At 38.8% G+C, this 22,242-nt stretch overlaps 1 protein-coding gene across 1 annotated transcript in view; it reads left to right on the forward strand.

The window, feature by feature from the left end:
* Positions 1-1,397: 1,397 nt before the first annotated feature.
* The window catches only part of slc4a4a (solute carrier family 4 member 4a), a 187,917-nt gene continuing 167,072 nt past the window's right edge, over positions 1,398-22,242 (forward strand). The window contains exons 1-2 of the mRNA XM_061980408.1: positions 1,398-1,617; positions 6,604-6,669. Coding sequence (XP_061836392.1) covers positions 6,653-6,669 — 17 coding nt within the window. The 5' untranslated portion in view covers positions 1,398-1,617; positions 6,604-6,652. The remainder of the gene's footprint in view (positions 1,618-6,603; positions 6,670-22,242) is intronic.

A 22,242-nucleotide genomic window follows, 5' to 3' on the forward strand; every position in this document is an offset into this window, starting at 1 on the left:
ATCGGTTCGCAGCTGAGTGTGAAGCGACTGGGATGAGAATCAGCACCTCCAAGTCCGAGTCCATGGTTCTCGCCCGGAAAAGGGTGGAGTGCCATCTCCGGGTTGGGGAGGAGATCTTGCCCCAAGTGGAGGAGTTCAAGTACCTCGGAGTCTTGTTCACGAGTGAGAGAAGAGTGGATCGTGAGATCGACAGGCGGATCGGTGCGGCGTCTTCAGTAATGCGGACGCTGTATCGATCCGTTGTGGTGAAGAAGGAGCTGAGCCGGAAGGCAAAGCTCTCAATTTACCGGTCGATCTACGTTCCCATCCTCACCTATGGTCATGAGCTTTGGGTTATGACCGAAAGGACAAGATCACGGATACAAGCGGCCGAAATGAGTTTCCTCCGCCGGGTGGCGGGTCTCTCCCTTAGAGATAGGGTGAGAAGCTCTGCCATCCGGGAGGAGCTCAAAGTAAAGTAGCCGCTGCTCCTCCACATCGAGAGGAGCCAGATGAGGTGGTTCGGGCATCTGGTCAGGATGCCACCTGAACGCCTCCCTAGGGAGGTGTTTAGGGCACGTCCGACCGGTAGGAGGCCGCGGGGAAGACCCAGGACACGTTGGGAAGACTATGTCTCCCGGCTGGCCTGGGAACGCCTCGGGGTCCCACAGGAAGAGCTGGACGAAGTGGCTGGGGAGAGGGAAGTCTGGGCTTCCCTGCTTAGGCTGCTGCCCCCGCGACCCGACCTCGGATAAGCGGAAGAAGATGGATGGATGGGTCTGTCATAACGTTTTTAGCATTCAGACATTATTGTGAGGTTTTGTATTAGTGTTCCTAAAAATAGATATTAAAAGAAAAGAAAAGGGTTATACTTGTATAGCGCTTTTCTACCTTCAAGGTACTCAAAGTGCTTTGACACTATTTCCACATTCACCCATTTACACACACATTCACACACTGCAAGGCCCTAACCACGACCCATCAGGAGCAAGGGTGAAGTGTCTCGCTCAAGGACACAACGGACGTGACGGGGTTGGTAGAAGGTGGGGATCGAACCAGGAACCCTCAGGTTGCTGGCACGGCCACTCGGCCCACAGACACATTTTTTTTCTCCATATTTGGCCCCCCGAGTCAAAATAATTGCCCAGGCCTGACTTAAAGCGTATAGTTGTTGCTCTTGGAACATTTATTAATATGAGACTCATGAAGGGTGTCATACCACAAAAACACCAGCAGAGGTCGCTGTACATTGAAAGTATATAAACAGCAAAGAGACCAACTTGACTTACTACTTCATAATACAAACTGATATTGACTAATTCATCAACTTTTTAGACAAAAGTTCACCCCATATCATATACTTTATTTATTTTAGGGCCTGGCGGATGGTTATGATTATGGTTATGATGATGACGACGATGATGATGATTATGATGGAGGACCAGCAGCAGCAGCAGCAGCGGTGCGTGTCTCCTCGTCCTGCCCCAGAAGGAGTGGCTTTGACGGGCGAGCAGCTGAGCGTCACTTACAAACTTGAGTGGAGCTCTGCAGGAGGGACACTTCTTCACCTTCTCCCAGCCAGAGAAGAAGAAGGAGAAGGAGAAGGAGAAGAAGGAGGCAAAGATCAACTCTGCAGCTGTAAGTCATTGACATGCATTGTAGTGTAATTACTACAACATATTTTCTTTTATAATGATATATACATGTTACTTTTCTTTTACTCTTTCTTTTGGTCATTGGATCAATAAATACATTGTTAGCTATTCTATATATCTATTATATGGCCACATAGCAGGACTCCCACTGGACACTTCATTAGGTACACACTCTGTAGCCAACAAAAAGGACATTAATGCATGATTGTGTTCATGTAATGTTTCATATCCTTGACGTTTGTATTCATTAATTTCACATTTGAAAAATTCTGACCATATATCACTTTACATTGCAAGAATAAATTTTATTCATTAATTTCAAATACACCATATGTTACTTTACATTGCAAGAATGAAGTTAATAGATTAATAAATAATCCAAATTTAATTAATTGTTATTAAAAATTATATTTTTTGGAAATGTTAATACATATTTTCATACAAGTGTACAATTTTTTTTTTTTAAATCAAGTTACAAGTTGCTGTTTCTTGTAGTTAAATAAAGCAGAAAAATAGTAGAAAATGTTTGCATTGTAGTACAACTAGTATAGAGGATACATATTGTCATTTCCAGCACTCTACACAATGTTCTATTGTTTGTTTTTGTGAATTGGATCAATTAATACATTGTTGTCTGTATATATTTTATGGCAAAATCTGGACAAAATGATGCCACATAGCAGGACACCCATTAGACACTTCATTAGGGACACAATCTATATCCAACTAAAAGGATATTATTGCTTGACCCCAAAAGGGACAAGCGGTAGAAAATGGATGGATTATAAGGATGTTTCATATCCTTGGTTTTATTCATTAATTTAAAAAATTATGACCATATATTACTTCACATTGCAAGAATTAAGTTAATACATTAATAAATAATCAAAATTGAATTAATTTTTAATTTTTATTAAAAATTATATTTTTTGGGAATTTTAATATGTATTGTTTTCATACAAGTGGACAATTTTTTTAATAATTTATTTTTTATTTTTTTATTTTTTAGTCCAAGTTACAAGTTGCTGTTTCTTGTAGTTAATAAAGCAGAAAAATATTAGAAACTGCAGCAAATGTTTGCATTGTAGTACAACTAGTATAGAGGATACATATAGTCATTTCCAGCACTCTACACAATGTTCTATTGTTTGTTTTTGTTAATTGCATCAATTAATACATTGTCTGTATATATTTTATGGCAAAATCTGGACAAAATGATGCCACATAGCATGACAACCCATTAGACACTTCATTAGGGACACAATCTATATCCAACTAAAAGGATATTATTGCTTGACCCCAAAAGGGACAAGCGATAGAAAATGGATGGATTATAAGGATGTTTCATATCCTTGGTTTTATACATTAATTTGAAAAATTATGACCATATATTACTTCACATTGCAATAATTAATTGTATTCATTAATTTCAAATTCAAAAAATTATGACCATATATTACTTCACATTGCAAGAATTAATTGTATTCATTAATTTCAAATTCAAAAAATTATGACCATATATTACTTCACATTGCAAGAATTAAGTTAATATATTAATACATAATCAAAATTGAATTAATTTGTATTAAAAATTATATTTTTTGGGAATTTTAAGATAGTTTTCATACAAGTGAACAATTTTTTATTTTATTTTTTATTTTTTTTTAATCCAAGTTAAAAGTTGCTGTTTCTTGTAGTTAAATAAAGCAGAAAAATATTAGAAACTGCAGCAAATGTTTGCATTGTAGTACAACTAGTATAGAGGATAAATATTGTCATTTCCAGCACTCTACACAATGTTCTATTGTTTGTTTTTGTTAATTGGATCAATTAATACATTGTTGTCTGTATATATTTTATGGCAAAATCTGGACAAAATGATGCCACATAGCAGGACACCCATTAGACACTTCATTAGGGACACAATCTATATCCAACAAAAATGATATTAATGCTTATATTAATGATATTAACGCATGGTTGTATTTATGTACTGTTTGATATCCTTGAATTTGAAAAGTTATGACCTTATGTTACTTTACATTGCAAGAGTTAAGTTAATACATACATATTAATATATATGTTAATACATAATAATTAATTAAAATTAATTATAAAATTTTTTTTTTTTAAATTTTGATACATATTGTTTTCATACAACTGGACAATTTTTTTAAATTTTTTTATCCAAGTTACAAGTTGCTGTTTCTTGTAGCTCAGTAAAGCAGACAAATAGTAGAAAAAAGCTACCCTTGCAAACTGCAGCAATGTTAGCAATGCAAAAATTTATGAATACATTAATGATAATAAAATATGATTTGAATTAATTAATGTTAAAAAATAATATTGTGTTAAATTGATACAAGTGGACATTTTTCGTTTTTTTTTATTTTTGTTGTTGTATTCATGTAATGTTTCAAAGTATTATTATATCCTGGGTATTGTTTCTTAAAGTTTTTATTTATTCATTTCAAATGTGAAAATGAGGACTATTTTTTCCAGAGCAAAAATTAAATAAATAATTAGGAATAATAATAATAATTATTTAACATTTAATATTAAAATAATATTGTTTCAAATTTATGCAAGTGGACAATTTTGGTCGTTTTTATTCAGGTTGCAAGTTGCTGTTTCTTGTAGCTCAATAAAGCAGACAAATAGTAGAAAAAAACTCTCATTGCAAACTGCAGCAATGTTTGCATTGTAGTGCAACTAGTATATAAAGGATAAATATTGTCATTACCAGCACTCTACGGGATTTTCTATTGTTTGTTTTGGTGAATTGGATCAATTAATACATTGATATATATATATATATATATATATATATATATATCAATGTGTATGTATGTATGTATATGTATGTGTATATATATATGTATGTGTATATATATATGTATGTATATACAGGTAAAAGCCAGTAAATTAGAATGTTTTGAAAAACTTGATTTATTTCAGTAATTGCATTCAAAAGGTGTAACTTGTACATTATATTTATTCATTGCACACAGACTGATGCATTCAAATGTTTATTTCATTTAATTTTGATGATTTGAAGTGGCAACAAATGAAAATCCAAAATTCCGTGTGTCACAAAATTAGAATATTACTTAAGGCTAATACAAAAAAGGGATTTTTAGAAATGTTGGCCAACTGAAAAGTATGAAAATGAAAAATATGAGCATGTACAATACTCAATACTTGGTTGGAGCTCCTTTTGCCTCAATTACTGCGTTAATGCGGCGTGGCATGGAGTCGATGAGTTTCTGGCACTGCTCAGGTGTTATGAGAGCCCAGGTTGCTCTGATAGTGGCCTTCAACTCTTCTGCGTTTTTGGGTCTGGCATTCTGCATCTTCCTTTTCACAATACCCCACAGATTTTCTATGGGGCTAAGGTCAGGGGAGTTGGCGGGCCAATTTAGAACAGAAATACCATGGTCCGTAAACCAGGCACGGGTAGATTTTGCGCTGTGTTCAGGCGCCAAGTCCTGTTGGAACTTCAAATCTCCATCTCCATAGAGCAGGTCAGCAGCAGGAAGCATGAAGTGCTCTAAAACTTGCTAGTAGACGGCTGCGTTGACCCTGGATCTCAGGAAACAGAGTGGACCGACACCAGCAGATGACATGGCACCCCAAACCATCACCCAACCATGCAAATTTTGCATTTCCTTTGGAAATCGAGGTCCCAGAGTCTGGAGGAAGACAGGAGAGGCACAGGATCCACGTTGCCTGAAGTCTAGTGTAAAGTTTCCACCATCAGTGATGGTTTGGGGTGCCATAATTTGGGGTGCCATAATTTACTGGCTTTTACCTGTATGTGTGTATACGTGTTAATGTGTGTGTGTATGTATGTATGTATGTGTGTGTGTGTGTGTATATATATATATATGTATGTATATATATATGTATGGCAAAATCTGGACAAAAGGATGCCACATAGCAGGACGCCCACTAGACACTTCATTAGGTACATAATCTATATCCAACAAAAAGGAAAATAATGCTCAGTTTTGATTGTATTCATATAATGTTAAATGTATTATATATTATATATGTATTGTATTGCTTTTTGACGTTTTTATTTATGAATTTCCAATTTGAAAAAATATGACAATTTTTTTACATTGTAAAAATAAAAGGATTTTTTTTAAAATTAATTAACATTTAAATTAATTCATATTAAAAAAAATATAAATATATATTTTTAATAATACAGGTGGACAATTTTTTTAATTTTTTTTTTATCCAAGGTACAAGTTGCTGTTTCTTGTAGCTCAATAAAGCAGCCAATTAGTAGAAAAAAAAGCTCCCATTGAAAACTGCAGTAATGTTTGCATTGTAGTACAACTTGTATAGAGGATACATATTGTCATTTCCAGCACTCTACAGGATGTTCTCTTGTTTGTTTTGGTGAATTGGATCAATTAATACATTGTTGTTTGTATATATTTTATGACAGAATCTGGACAAAATGATGCCACATAACAGGACACCCATTAGGTACACAATCCAACAAAAAGAATAATCAATGCTCAGTTTTTTTTCTTTAAAAAATGTTTTCAGGTTTTTATTTAATAATTACGAATTTCAAAACAATATGAATATAATTGTTTTTACATTGTAAGAATTAAATAAATTAATAACTAATAACACAATTAAAAGGATTACATTATTATTTTTTTAATTAATATAAGTGGACAATTTTCAGTTGCTTTTTTTTTTTAAGTTGCAAGTTCTTGTTTTTTGCAGCTAAGTAAGGCAGCTTTAGTAGTAAAAAAAAACTCCCCTTGCAAAGAGCAGCAGTAATAATAACAATTATAAAGTGATGATACTATTCAAGAACAAAGGTGTACCTAATGAAGTGTCTTTAGGGTGTATAACATTCTCCATTGCTGTTTCATCATCATCATCCACTACTTCATCTGTCACAGTGGAGGATGTTTTAACGCCGCCTGTGTGTCTCTGTCAGGTCCCAGGACATTCAGCGAAAGGACGTCGGTCACACACCAGCCGGCGACATGAGCAGCAGCAAGAAGTAAGTGACCCCCGACAGGAACACGGCCGCCAGGCCATGAAATAGGGTGAACGCCGAGGTGTGTGCGCGCACCGAGGAGTCGTGGCCACTTCATTTTTTGAGGTCGTTTGAAGCACGAGTGTGCGTTAAAGTTTAACGTGAACACAGGCGCACTCGTGTAATTGCTTCGCCAGTGCACATGTGTGCTTGGAACGCAAACAAACACGAGTGCCCCGCGTTTTGGTACCGATCAAATCCCGCTGGTCCTACCGGGCACGGATTCACACAAAATCCAACAGTGTGAACTTGAGCACGTAGTGATCACTCCAGCAGCACTGAGAGCGGACTCAGCCAACCTACCTCGAGGTATTGATGCAAATTTTCATGCCGACAAAAAAATGTACTCACTGAACGCTCCAACGTTGTGACGCTCGGGTTGCATGACGGCGATCGATGGTGTGTTCCTAATATGCAGGTTAAAAAAAAAATTTTTTTTTAAGTGATGCTGAAAAACAAAAGTGCTCTGGAAGCATGGGGAAGGCTACGCTAATTTAAAACTCAACAGGTTACAAAAATAACTAAACGGAATTGCTGGAGAACAGCAAAAACTTACGGCAGGACACCTTGCATCAATACCTCGAGGTATTGATGCAAGGTCTCCTGCCGTAAGTTTTTGCTGTTCTCCAGCACCTCGAGGTATTGTTGCAAATTTCAATGCCAGCAAAGGAATTGACTCACAAAACGTTGTGACGCTCGGGTCGCATGACAGCGACCGCTGGTGTGTTCCTAATATGCAGGTAAAAATGTTTTTTAAATTTAAAGTGATGCTGGAAAACAAAAGTCGAGAGCTAGGAAGTGCTCTGAAAGCAAGGGGAAGGCTACGCAAATTTAAAACTCAACAGGTTACAAAAATAACTAAAGAGAATTGCTGGAGAACAGCAAAAACTTACGGCGGGAGAAGCGCCCACAAAACCTCGAGGTATTGATGCAAGGTCTCCTGCCGTAAGTTTTTGCTGTTCTCCAGCACCTCGAGGTATTGTTGCAAATTTCAATGCCAGCAAAGAAATTGACTCACAAAACGTTGTGACGCTCGGGTCGCATGACGGCGACCGCTGGTGTGTTCCTAATATGCAGGTAAACATTTTTTTTTACATTTAAAGTGAAGCTGAAAAATAAGACAAGAGCTGATGAGTGCTCTGGAAGCATAGGGAAGGCTACGCTAATCAAAACTCAACAGGTTACAAAAATAACTAAACGGAATTGCTGGAGAACAGCAAAAACTTACGGCAGGACACCTTGCATCAATACCTCGAGGTATTGATGCAAGGTCTCCTGCCGTAAGTTTTTGCTGTTCTCCAGCACCTCGAGGTATTGTTGCAAATTTCAATGCCAGCAAAGGAATTGACTCACAAAACGTTGTGACGCTCGGGTCGCATGACAGCGACCGCTGGTGTGTTCCTAATATGCAGGTAAAAATGTTTTTTAAATTTAAAGTGATGCTGGAAAACAAAAGTCGAGAGCTAGGAAGTGCTCTGAAAGCAAGGGGAAGGCTACGCAAATTTAAAACTCAACAGGTTACAAAAATAACTAAAGAGAATTGCTGGAGAACAGCAAAAACTTACGGCGGGAGAAGCGCCCACAAAACCTCGAGGTATTGATGCAAGGTCTCCTGCCGTAAGTTTTTGCTGTTCTCCAGCACCTCGAGGTATTGTTGCAAATTTCAATGCCAGCAAAGAAATTGACTCACAAAACGTTGTGACGCTCGGGTCGCATGACGGCGACCGCTGGTGTGTTCCTAATATGCAGGTAAAAATGTTTTTTAAATTTAAAGTGATGCTGGAAAACAAAAGTCGAGAGCTAGGAAGTGCTCTGAAAGCAAGGGGAAGGCTACGCAAATTTAAAACTCAACAGGTTACAAAAATAACTAAAGAGAATTGCTGGAGAACAGCAAAAACTTACGGCGGGAGAAGCGCCCACAAAACCTTGAGGTATTGATGCAAGGTCTCCTGCCGTAAGTTTTTGCTGTTCTCCAGCACCTCGAGGTATTGTTGCAAATTTCAATGCCAGCAAAGAAATTGACTCACAAAACGTTGTGACGCTCGGGTCGCATGACGGCGACCGCTGGTGTGTTCCTAATATGCAGGTAAACATTTTTTTTTTACATTTAAAGTGAAGCTGAAAAATAAGACGAGAGCTGATGAGTGCTCTGGAAGCATGGGGAAGGCTACGCTAATCAAAACTCAACAGGTTACAAAAATAACTAAACGGAATTGCTGGAGAACAGCAAAGACTTACGGGTAAACACAAGCGGCAGGAGAAGCGTCCACAATACCTCGAGGTATTGATGCAAATTTCCATGCCAACAAAGAAATTGACTCACAAAACGCTCCAACGATGCGACGCTCAGGTCGCATGACGGCGATCGCTGGTGTGTTCCTAATATGCAGGTACATTTTTATTTTAATTTTAAGTGATGCTGGAAAACAAAAGGCGAAAGCTGGCAAGACTACGCTAATCAAAACGCAACAGGTTACAAAAATAACTAAATGGTATTGCTGGAGAACAGCATGGACTTATGGGTAAACACAAGCGGCAGGGGAAGCGTCCACAATACTTCGAGGTATTGATGCAAATTTCAATGCCAACAAAGAAATTCACTCTCAAAACGTTGTGACGCTCGGGTCGCATGACGGCGACCGCTGGTGTGTTCCTAATATGCAGGTAAACATTTTTTTTTACATTTAAAGTGAAGCTGAAAAATAAGACGAGAGCTGATGAGTGCTCTGGAAGCATGGGGAAGGCTACGCTAATCAAAACTCAACAGGTTACAAAAATAACTAAACGGAATTGCTGGAGAACAGCAAAGACTTACGGGTAAACACAAGCGGCAGGAGAAGCGTCCACAATACCTCGAGGTATTGATGCAAATTTCCATGCCAACAAAGAAATTGACTCACAAAACGCTCCAACGATGCGACGCTCAGGTCGCATGACGGCGATCGCTGGTGTGTTCCTAATATGCAGGTACATTTTTATTTTTATTTTAAGTGATGCTGGAAAACAAAAGGCGAAAGCTGGCAAGACTACGCTAATCAAAACGCAACAGGTTACAAAAATAACTAAATGGTATTGCTGGAGAACAGCATGGACTTACGGGTAAACACAAGCGGCAGGGGAAGCGTCCACAATACTTCAAGGTATTGATGCAAATTTCAATGCCAACAAAGAAATTCACTCTCAAAACGTTGTGGCGCTCGGGTCGCATGACTGCAACCGCTGGTGTGTTCCTAATATGCATGTAAAAATGTTTTTTACATTTAAAGTGATGCTGAAAAACAAGACGAGAGCTGGGGAGTGTTCTGGAAGCATGGGGAAGGCTACGCTAATCAAAACTCAACAGGTTACAAAAGTAACTAAACGGAATTGCTGGAGAACAGCAAAGACTTACGGGTAAACACAAGCGGCAGGAGAAGCGTCCACAATACCTCGAGGTATTGATGCAAATTTCCATGCCAACAAAGAAATTGACTCACAAAACGCTCTAACGATGCGACGCTCAGGTCGCATGACGGCGATCGCTCGTGTGTTCCTAATATGCAGGTAAATTTTTATTTTTATTTTAAGTGATGCTAGAAAACAAAAGGCGAAAGCTGGCAAGGCTACGCTAATCAAAACACAACAGGTTACAAAAATAACTAAACGGTATTGCTGGAGAACAGCATGGACTTACGGGTAAACACAAGCGGCAGGGGAAGCGTCCACAATACTTCGAGGTATTGATGCAAATTTCAATGCCAACAAAGAAATTCACTCTCAAAACGTTGTGGCGCTCGGGTCGCATGACGGCGACCGCTGGTGTGTTCCTAATATGCAGGTTAAACATTTTTTTTTTTTTTAAAGTGATGCTGAAAAACAAAAAGCGAGAGCTGGGGAGTGCCCTGGAAGCATAGGGAAGGCTACGCTAATCAAAACTCAACAGGTTACAAAAATAACTAAACTGAATTACTGGAGAACAGCAAAGACTTACGGGTAAACACAAGCGGTAGGAGAAGCGTCCACAATACCTCGAGGTATTGATGCAAATTTCAATGCCAACAAAGAAATTATCTCACACAACGTTCCAACATTGTGACGCTCGGGTCGCGTGACGGCAATCGCTGGTGTGTTCCTAATATGCAGGTAAAAAAAAAAAAACAATTTAAAGTGATGCTGAAAAACAAAAGGCGAGAGCTGGCAAGTGCCCTGGAAGCATGGGGAAGGCTACGCTAATCAAAACTCAACAGGTTACAAAAATAACTAAACAGAATTGCTGGAGAACAGCAAATACTTACAAAGTGTCCACAATACCTTGAGGTATTGATGCAAATGTCAATGCCAACAAAGAAATTATCTCACAAAACGCTCCAACGTTGTGACGCTCGTGTCGCATGACGGCGATCGCTGGTGTGTTCCTGATATGCAGGTAACATTTTTATTTTTATTTTAAGTGATGCTGGAAAACAAAAGGCGAGAGATAGGAAGTGCTCTGGAAGCACAAGGAAGGCTACGCTAATCAAAACGCAACAGGTTACAAAAATAACTAAACGGTACTGCTGGAGAACAGCAAAGACTTACGGGTAAACACAAGCGGAAGGAGAAGCGCCCACAATACCTCGAGGTATTGATGCAAATTTCAATGCCAACAAAGAAATTATCCCACAAAACGCTCCAACGTTGTGACACCTGGGTCACATGACTGCGATCGCTGGTGTGTTCCTAATATGCAGGTTGAAAAAAAATAAAACATTTAAAGTGATGCTGAAAAACAAAAAGCGAGAGCTGGGAAGTGCCCTGGAAGCATGGGGAAGACTATGCTAATCAAAACTCAACATATTACAAAAATAACTAAACAAAAATTGCTGGAGAACAGCAAAGACTTACGGGTAAACACAAGCGGCAAGAGAAGTGTCCACAATACCTCGAGGTATTGATACACATTTCAATGCCAACAAAGACATTGACTCACAAAACGCTCCAATGTTGTGACGCCCGGGTCGCATGACGGCGATCGCTGGTGTGTTCCTAATATGCAGGTAAATAAACAAAACATTTAAAGTGATGCTGAAAAACAAAAGGCGAGGGCTGAGGAGTGCTCTGGAAGCACAGGGAAGGCTACACTAACCAAAACTCAACAGGTTGCAAAAATAACTAAACAAAAATTGCTGGAGAACAGCAAGGACTTACGGGTGAACAAAATCGGCAGGAGAAATGTCCACAATGTGCATGACGGTGAATCACCAAACAAAGTCCTGACAAGCAAAAGGTGTAATAGTCTTACAAATAAATACAAATTATTTAGCTTTTAACACTACGTGAGTTGTGTGGTCCTCTGTTGTCCTCTGTGTTTTAAAATTTTGATTTCTTTTTACTGTTTTAACTGGTTTTACCCTTTAAAATTGTTTTTAATCATATTTATTTTATATTGTTTTTAATTGTGTTTAATATTGTTGTGCAGCACTTTGGAAACATTTTGTTGTTTAAATGTGCTATATAAATAAAGTGGATTGGATTGGATTGAAATAGTCTCGGAGCGGGTGGGGGACAAGCGTGAAGCAGGAAGAGCCACCAAAATAAACCCAAATGACAGTAAGTGCACCAAAAACTGAAAAAACCCCAACCATAAATCAAAACAAGGAATGACCTGGCGTAAATTAAGTAAGTCTCCACTTTTTCTAAAATGCGTTATCTTGATGCTAATGTACATTGGCTTTGCTATTGACATGCTCTTAAATAGCATTAGCGATTGTACATGGCGATTTCAAATTTGTTATGAAAAACTACAATTAAAATGTACGCTACGTTTAAACAGCTGGTGCGTAATAAGTGCAATACTTACAGTATTAACCCTCTGCATGTTGAGGACATGATGAAATATTTTTTTAATTTTTATTATTAATCATTTTGGATGGCCGAGTCCGCTTGTCCAAGCGGTAGAAAACGGATAGAAAATGGAACTTGAAATACAAAAGAAAGCAGATAAATTGTGGGGAAGAAAGATTAACCATGTAGATTGTTATAGTAACAATAGGTTAAATGAGCAAATGTACTGCCGTCGATGGGTTTATTTTAAGATGTGTAGCAAAGCCTGCAACGACCCTTCTTATTTACTCTGCGCTCGCGTGCAGGATGCCACTTTGCAGACGCCGTGTAGCACAACACAGCACACACGCCCCCAGGCCGCTGTGTGTTTCCATGGCATCAGCCGACGACCACGAGGAAGGCGGGTCACAATGCGTCGGGCCCCTGGGAGGACACGTGGATTATCTGCGAGGAAACAGACAGCGGCTAATAGAGAGGTGCAAAGTATCAGGGACAGCTTTGGAAGAGTCCACTGCAGTGAAGCCCAGCTGCAGCCGGTGTTATTCCATGAGCGTGTTTCATAACAACGGAGGTATTTCCGGCGCAGCCGCTCCGCTGGGGACACACGTGTTCCTGATTTGAAGCGCTAGACGCAAGCGGATGCAAGGAGATCCAAAACACAAATTGAATTTTTACACGAGGGCTCTCTCATTGGCCTAGTGGTTAGAGTGTCCGCCCTGAGGTCGGGAGGTCGGGAGTTCAAACTCCGGCCGAGTCATACCAAAGACTATAAAAATGGGAGCCATTACCTCCCTGCTTGGCACTCAGCATCAAGGGTTGGAATTGGGGGTTAAATCGTCAAAAATGATCCCCGGGCGTGGCACCGCTGCTGCCCACTGCTCCCCTCACCTCCCAGGGGGTGATCAAGGGGATGGGTGAAATGCAGAGGACACATTTCACCACACCTAGTGTGTGTGTGTGACAATCATTGGTACTTTAACTTTAACTTAAACTCCATTAATAGCCAACAGGTCCCTATTTTGACTGAACTCCCATGTTTAGTGTAATTGAGAAAAACCCCGTTTCCATATGAGTTGGGAAATTGTGTTAGATGTAAATATAAACGGAATCCTTTTCAACCCATATTCAGTTGAATGCACTACAAAGACAACATATTTGATGTTCAAACTCATAAACTTTATTTTTTTGCAAATAATAATTAACTTAGAATTTTATGGCTTCAACACATGCCAAAGTAGTTGGGAAAGGGCATGTTCACCACTGTGTTACATGGCCTTTCCTTCTAACAACACTCAGTAAACGTTTGGGAACTGAAGAAACACATTTTTTAAGCTTCTCAGGTGGAATTCTTTCCCATTCTTGCTTGATGTACAGCTTAAGTTGTTCAACAGTCCGGGGGTCTCCGTTGTGGTATTTTAGGCTTCATAATGCGCCACACATTTTCAATGGGAGACAGGTCTGGACTACAGGCAGGCCAGTCTAGTACCCGCACTCTTTTACTATGAAGCCACGTTGATGTAACACGTGGCTTGGCATTGTCTTGCTGAAATAAGCAGGGGCGTCAATGGTAACGTTGCTTGGATGGCAACATATGTTGCTCCAAAACCTGTATGTACCTTTCAGCATTAATGGCGCCTTCACAGATGTGTAAGTTACCCATGTCTTGGGCACTAATACACCCCCATACCATCACAGATGCTGGCTTTTCAACTTTGCGCCTATAACAATCCGGATGGTTCTTTTCCTCTTTAGTCCGGAGGACACGACGTCCACAGTTTCCAAAAACAATTTGAAATGTGGACTCGTCAGACCACAGAACACTTTTCCACTTTGTATCAGTCCATCTTAGATGAGCTCAGGCCCAGCGAAGCCGACGGCGTTTCTGGGTGTTGTTGATAAACGGTTTTCGCCTTGCATAGGAGAGTTTTAACTTGCACTTACAGATGTAGCGACCAACTGTAGTTACTGACAGTGGGTTTCTGAAGTGTTCCTGAGCCCATGTGGTGATATCCTTTACACACTGATGTCGCTTGTTGATTCAGTACAGCCTGAGGGATCCAAGGTCACAGGCTTATTTGCTTACGTGGAGTGATTTCTCCAGATTCTCGGAACCCTTTGATGATATTACGGACCGTAGATGGTAAAATCCCAAAAAACCTTGCAATAGCTGGTTGAGAGGTTTTTCTTAAACTGTTCAACAATTTGCTCACGCATTTGTTGACAAAATGGTGACCCTCGCCCCATCCTTGTTTGTGAATGACTGAGCATTTCATGGAATCTACTTTTATACTCAATCATGGCACCCACCTGTTCCCAATGTGCCTGTTCACCTGTGGGATGTTCCAAATAAGTGTTTGATGAGCATTCCTCAACTTTATCAGTATTTATTGCCACCTTTCCCAACTTCTTTGTCACGTGTTGTTGGCATCAAATTCTAAAGTTAATCATTATTTGCAAAAAACAAAATGTTTGAACATCAAATATGTTGTCTTTGTAGCATATTCAACTGAATATGGGTTAAAAAATGATTTGTAAATCATTGTATTCCGTTTATATTTACATCTAACACAATTTCCCAACTCATATGGAAACGGGGTTTGTAAACTATAGGAAAATACCTACAAAACCAACACACAATCTTTATCATACTTTACACACGTGCATGTCAGTCCCCTAAAGGTGTCTACTAAATTTCACCGATTTGACGTAACACTCTCAAGTGGGAGAACTTTCAAGTCAAACCGACTCTTGGGGTTTGAGAACAGCGCCCCCCTATGGCGTATATGTCGGAAAAATAATAGCACGGGTGACACAGTCGAGGTGCGAGCGATTACAGATTTTCTCCTTTTTGCGTGTAGGGATGCAACCGTCGTCAGGTGTCCTCATTTTCTCACGGTATCTACATTATTAAACATCAGTTTTGATTTTATCGACGCACCTGGAAATCAAGTAGAGACATACTTGCCAACCTTGAGACCTCCGATTTCGGGAGGTGGGGGCTGGGGGGCGTGGTCGGGGGCGTGGTTAAGATAGATATATATAAAAAATACTTGACTTTCAGTGAATTCTAGCTATATATATATATATATATATATATATATATATATATATATATATATATATATATATAATAAATTATTTATATATATATATATATATATATATATATATATATATATATATATATATATATATATATATATATAAATAAAATAAATACTTGAATTTCAGTGTTCATTTATTTACACATAAACACACACATAACACTCATCTACTCATTGTTGAGTTAAGGGTTGAATTGTCCATCCTTGTTCTATTCTCTGTCACTATTTCAGAACACACACATTATACAAATATACATTATAAAATCAATAAGAAAACGGGAGCTCTAATTTGGGAGTCTGAATTAGGATCAGAAGTTCCTATATAAACATTGCGTACTCAAGTCGCCATTTTGTATTGATTACTGCAGCTGTGTACTGGATTCATTCACAAATACAAACTACAACTCACAAACACTTTAGAGTTAGGCTCCACCATCAGAATGTCTACTTAAACTTATAAAGATCACATGGATATTATTCAGTGAGTTGATTCACCAAAACTAACCTGTTGTACAGGAGGAAAAAGCACACAGGACGTTTCAATTGTTCACAGACTGGTCGCGCTCATCATAATGACTAGACACTTCCGGTCTGCAGGTGATAGCATTCAATTGGGAAGAAACGCCATACTGCCCCCTACTGACCAATGTGAATACTGATAAATGTGTAATGACAGCTCCAAAAACGAATTCAAACCACAAAATAAAATAAATAAATCAACACAAAAATGTGACACATTATGGGTGGGTCACATATGCATGTACAGTAGATGGCAGTATTGTCCTGTTTAAAAGTGTCACAACATTGCTGTTTACGGCAGACAAACTGCTTTACGGTAGACGAAATGCTGTTGTTGTGTGTTGTTACCGTGCTGGGAGGACGTTAATGAAACTGCCGTACAATAAACCCACATAAGAAACCAAGAACTCGCCCTCGATCATTAGCTGTTTATATTGTGGGAAAGCGGACGTGTGAACAGGCTGTCAACACGTCACTCAGGTCCGCATGGAGCTGGAGGGGGCGTGGCCTCCAGCTCCGCCTGAATTTCGGGAGATTTTCGGGAGAAAATTTGTCCCGGGAGGTTTTCGGGAGAGGCGCTGAATTTCGAGAGTCTCCCGGAAAATCCGGGAGGGTTGGCAAGTATGAGTAGAGAGAATGCGTGGAATCAAGTGAAGAAATTACAGGTCATCAATCTTATCTTTTTAGTTGCATACTAAAATCGGAACTAGAAACGTTATTTGCTTTGAACTATTGCAGGGGTCGGCAACCCGCGGCTCTAGAGCCGCATGCGGCTCTTTAACGCCGCCCTAGTGGCTCTCTGGAGCTTTTTCAAAAATGTATGAAAAATGGAAAAAGTTGAGGGGAAAAAAATATATTTTTTGTTTTAATATGGTTTCTGTAGGAGGACAAACATGACACAAACCTCCCTAATTGTTATAAAGCACACTGTTTATATTAAACATGCTTCACTGATTCGAGTATTTGGCGAGCGCCGTTTTGTCCTACTAATTTTGGCAGTCCTTGAACTCACCTTAGTTTGTTTACATGTATATCTTTCTGCGACTTTCTAGGACGTGTTTTATGCCACTTTTTCTGTCTCATTTTGTCCACCAAACTTTTAACGTTGTGCATGAATCCACAAAGGTGAGTTTTGTTGATGTTATTGACTTGTGTGGAGTGCTAATCAGACATATTTGGTCACTGCATGACTGCGAGCTAATCGATGCTAACATGCTATTTAGGCTAGCTATATGTACATATTGCATAATTATGCCTCATTTGTAGCTATATTTGAGCTCATTTAGTTTCCTTTAAGTCATATTAATTCAATTTATATCTCATGACACACTATCTGTATGTAATATGGCTTTTAATTTTTTGCGGCTCCAGACAGATTTGTTTTTGTATTTTTGGTCCAATATGGCTCTTTCAACATTTTGGGTTGCCGACCCCTGAACTATTGCAAAGAACATCCTGTCATGTGACAATTTAGGACCCCAAATTCGTAACCCTGACAACAGGAGAGATAAACCAAAGACACGCATAACAAGGACATGTAGGTTTTTGTTTCCCCGCATCGAGTCCTCTGAGAGCTGAGGATGGTGACCAGCTGGCCTTGCTGTACCCCAACTTGATCAATAGATGGCAACAGAGGTCACCATCAGATAGTTGGACAAAGACCTGAGACAGAGTCCACAATCAGGAGTGGACCACGACAGACCTGGGACCTTCAGAAAGGGTCAAAGGAGGACGGACTCTATGAATAGAAGCAGGATAAGGAGTGGATCTCGGATGTCCTCTCCAGGTAGACGTGGGAAGTCATAGATGAGTGACATTTGAAGGACATCTAGCCACAGGACATCCACTGTGAGATCATCTAGGTCACTCATTATGGCTGTGAGACTCGCACAAAGACTACATTTGAGACCTCATCAATAAGTATGAACAGTGCACACCAGACACCGTCTGGAAGAAGAGCCGTAGGACCTCCACCACGGACACGCATTGTGTAGACTAAGTGTCTACTAGAAGTAGAACAAGGTCACCTCCTAATGACAGGGACTTTGTCTTTAAGAACACATATAGGACATCTACTGATGACCGATACAGTACGTACACTAAGAATAGCTATAAAATGACATATAGGACATCTACTGTCGGTGATGACCGATACAGTACGTCCACTAAGAATAGATATAAAATGACATATAGGACATTTGCTGTAGATGACTGATACAATACGTCCACTAAGAATATATATAAAATGACATATAGGACATTTGCTGTTGATGATGACTGATACAGTACGTCCACTAAAAAAAGCTATAAAATGACATATAGGACATCTACTGTAGGTGATGACCGATACAGTACGTCTAATAAGAATAGCTATAAAATGACATATATGACATCTACTGTAGGTGATGACCGATACAGTACGTCCACTCGGAATAGCTATAAAATGACATATGGGACATATACTGTAGGTGATGACCGATACAGTACGTCCACTAAGAATAGCTATAAAATGACATATAGGACGTCTACTGTAGGTGATGACCGATACAGTACGTCCACTAAGAATAGCTATAAAATGACATATAGGACATCTACTGTAGGTGATGACTGATACAGTACGTCCACTAAGAAAAGCAATAAAATGACATATAGGACATTTGCTGTAGAGGATGACTGATACAGTACGTCCACTAAGAATAGCTATAAAATGACATATAGGACATTTGCTGTAGATGACTGATACAGTACGTCCACTAAGAATAGCTATAAAATGACATATAGGACATCTACTGTAGGTGATGACCGATACAGTACGTCCACTAAGAATAGCTATAAAATGACATATATGACATCTACTGTAGGTGATGACCGATACAGTACGTCCACTAAGAATAGCTATAAAATGACATATAGGACATCTACTGATGATCGATACAGTACGTCCACTAAGAATAGCTATAATATGACATATAGGACATTTACTGTAGGTGACGACCGATACAGTACGTTCACTAAGAATAGCTATAAAATGACATATAGGACATTTGCTGTAGGTGATGACTGATACAGTATGTCCACTAAGAAAAGCTATAAAATGACATAAAGGACATCTACTGTAGGTGATGACCAATACAGTACGTCCACTAAGAATAGCTATAAAATGACATATAGGACATCTACTGTAGGAGATGACCGATACAGTACGTCCACTAAGAATAGCTATAAAATGACATATAGGACATCTACTGTAGGTGATGACCGATACAGTACGTCCACTAAGAATAGATATAAAATGACATATAGGACATCTACTGTAGGTGATGACCGATACAGTACGTCCACTAAGAATAGCTATAAAATGACATATAGGACATCTACTGTAGGTGATGACCGATACAGTACGTCCACTAAGAATAGCTATACAATTCTAGGACATCTGCTATGAACATAAATGGGACCTACAGGAACTATACAATTGATGTGTGTTTGTGTGTGTATGTATATATATATATATATATATATGTATATATATATATATATATATATACACGATTTGATTCAAAACAATGTTCGATTCAAAATCAATACTTTTTCAATAACATTGGGTGCCAATTCTATGATTACCTATAGTTCATCATAAAACATAAAACAGCTTTGATAAATGTCTATATTACCTAAAACAGGGGTCGGTAACCCGCGGCTCCGGAGCCGCATGCGGCTCTTTGATCACTCTGATGCGGCTCAGCAGCTTAATTGCCGACCCCTCGATTTTCCCGGGAGACTTCCGGATTTCAATGCCTCTTGCAGAACACTCCCGGGGATTAATATTCTCCGATTTTCACCCTTACAGTTATAATAAGGGTGTGCCATGATGATACAGCATTTGGCGCCCTCTACAATCTGTATTAACAACTTGCCAGCCCAACCCCTTGTTATGCAGTATGCATCTTCTGCTTGCACACATATGTGACAGCAAGGCATACTTGGTCAACAGCCACACAGGTTACACTGACGGTGACCATATAAAACAACTTTAACACTCTTACTAATAATGCGCCACACTTTGAACCAATACCAAACAAGAATGACAAACACATTTCGGGAGAATATCTGCACCTTAACACAATATAAACACAACAGAACAAATACCCAGAATCCCATGCAGCCCTGACTCTTCCGGGCTACATTATACACTCCTGCTACCACCAAACCCCGCCCCCACCCCAACCCTGCTCCCTCACACATCAACCCTGCTCCCTCACACATCAACCCCCCCCCCCCCCTCTGTGCGTCGGTTGAGGTGGGCGGGGTTTGGTAGCGGGGGTGTATAATGTAGCCCGGAAGAGTCAGGGCTGCATGGGATTCTGGGTATTTGTCCTGTTGTGTTTATGTTGTGTTACGGTGCAGATGTTCTCCCGAAATGTGTTTGTCATTCTTCTTTGGTGTGGGTTCACAGTGTGGCGCATTATTAGTAAGAGTGTTAAAGTTTTTTTTTTTTTTTATACCGCAACCGTCAGTGTAACCTGTGTGGTTATTGATCAAGTATGCCTTGCTGTCACCTACGTGTGCAAGTGTGGCTGATCAGGCACGCTGGTTGTAATGGGTGTTATTTGCTGTACCATCACGGCACGCATGACGCTGACAAGCGCCATTCATATAAAACCTGCGTGCCGCACCAACATTTAAGTTCCATATTAAGGTATGGGCAGCGTGTCTGAGACCCCTGGTTTCAGTGGTTTATATATAGCACAAAGCAAAAAAAATACTTTTTATGCAGTGTTATTTCATTTTAAATTTCAAAAATTTTTTGTGGCTCCCATTGTTATCTTTAATTTGTGAAACTGGTCAAAATGGCTCTTTGACTGGTAAAGGTTGCCGACCCCTGACCTAAAAGAACACTGGCATTGCTTAATGAAGTTCTACCCAAAAATGTACTAAGTAGCTGAACAAGACAGATTTTAGGGAAAAAATATATACAGCTAATTAAAAAAAGAATTATTTATATATATATATATATATATATATATATATATATATATATATATATATATATATATATATATATATATATATATATATATATATATATGTATGTATGTATGTATGTATGTATGTATGTATGTATGTATGTATGTATGTATGTATGTATGTATATATATGTATATATATATATATATATATATATATGTCTGTGTATATATATATGTATGTGTGTATATATATATGTGTATATATATGTATATATATATATATATATATATATATATATATATATATATATATATATATATATATATATATATATATATATGTATATTTATATATAGTACAGGCCAAAAGTTTGGACACACCTTCTCATTCAATGCGTTTTCTTTATTTTCATGACTATTTACATTGTATTTTGTCACTGAAGGCATCAAAACTATGAATGAACACATGTGGAGTTATGTACTTAACAAAAAAAAGGTGAAATAACTGAAAACATGTTTTCTATTCTAGCTTCTTCAAAATAGCCACCCTTTGCTCCGATTACTGCTTTACACACTCTTGGCATTCTCTCCATGAGCTTCAAGGGGTAGTCACCTGAAATGGTTTTCACTTCACAGGTGTGTCTTATCAGGGCTGATTAGTGGAATTTCTTGCTTTATCAATGGGGTTGGAACCATGTTGTGAATGAGAAGGTGTGTCCAAATTTTTGGCCCGTGCTGTATATGTATGTATGTGTATATGTATATATATATGCATGTAAACAAAATATATATGTATATTTTTTCAATTTGTAAAAAGACATTTTGAGGTCAAGTTCATGCAATCGAAGGAGCTTTTCTAACCTGCAACCAGTTTTGAACACGTTTCATCATAATCATTATACCAAATAATACATTGCGAGAATCGTGACCAATCAAATCGCCACCCCAGGAATCGGAATCTAATGGCGAAGGGACCAAAGAATCACAGCCCATAGCCGACAGTAAAACATAGACTCATTCTCTGATTCCGAACAGTTCCACTGCCTTCCATAGTCCGACTACCAGTTGATTATTTTCTTCCTGACATGTTGTTAAACATTATTAGTACTGCAGACTATGTACTTCACGCTTCATTACACCGG

This window comes from Nerophis lumbriciformis, linkage group LG20 (assembly GCF_033978685.3).
Source record: "Nerophis lumbriciformis linkage group LG20, RoL_Nlum_v2.1, whole genome shotgun sequence".
Taxonomy (NCBI): domain Eukaryota; kingdom Metazoa; phylum Chordata; class Actinopteri; order Syngnathiformes; family Syngnathidae; genus Nerophis; species Nerophis lumbriciformis.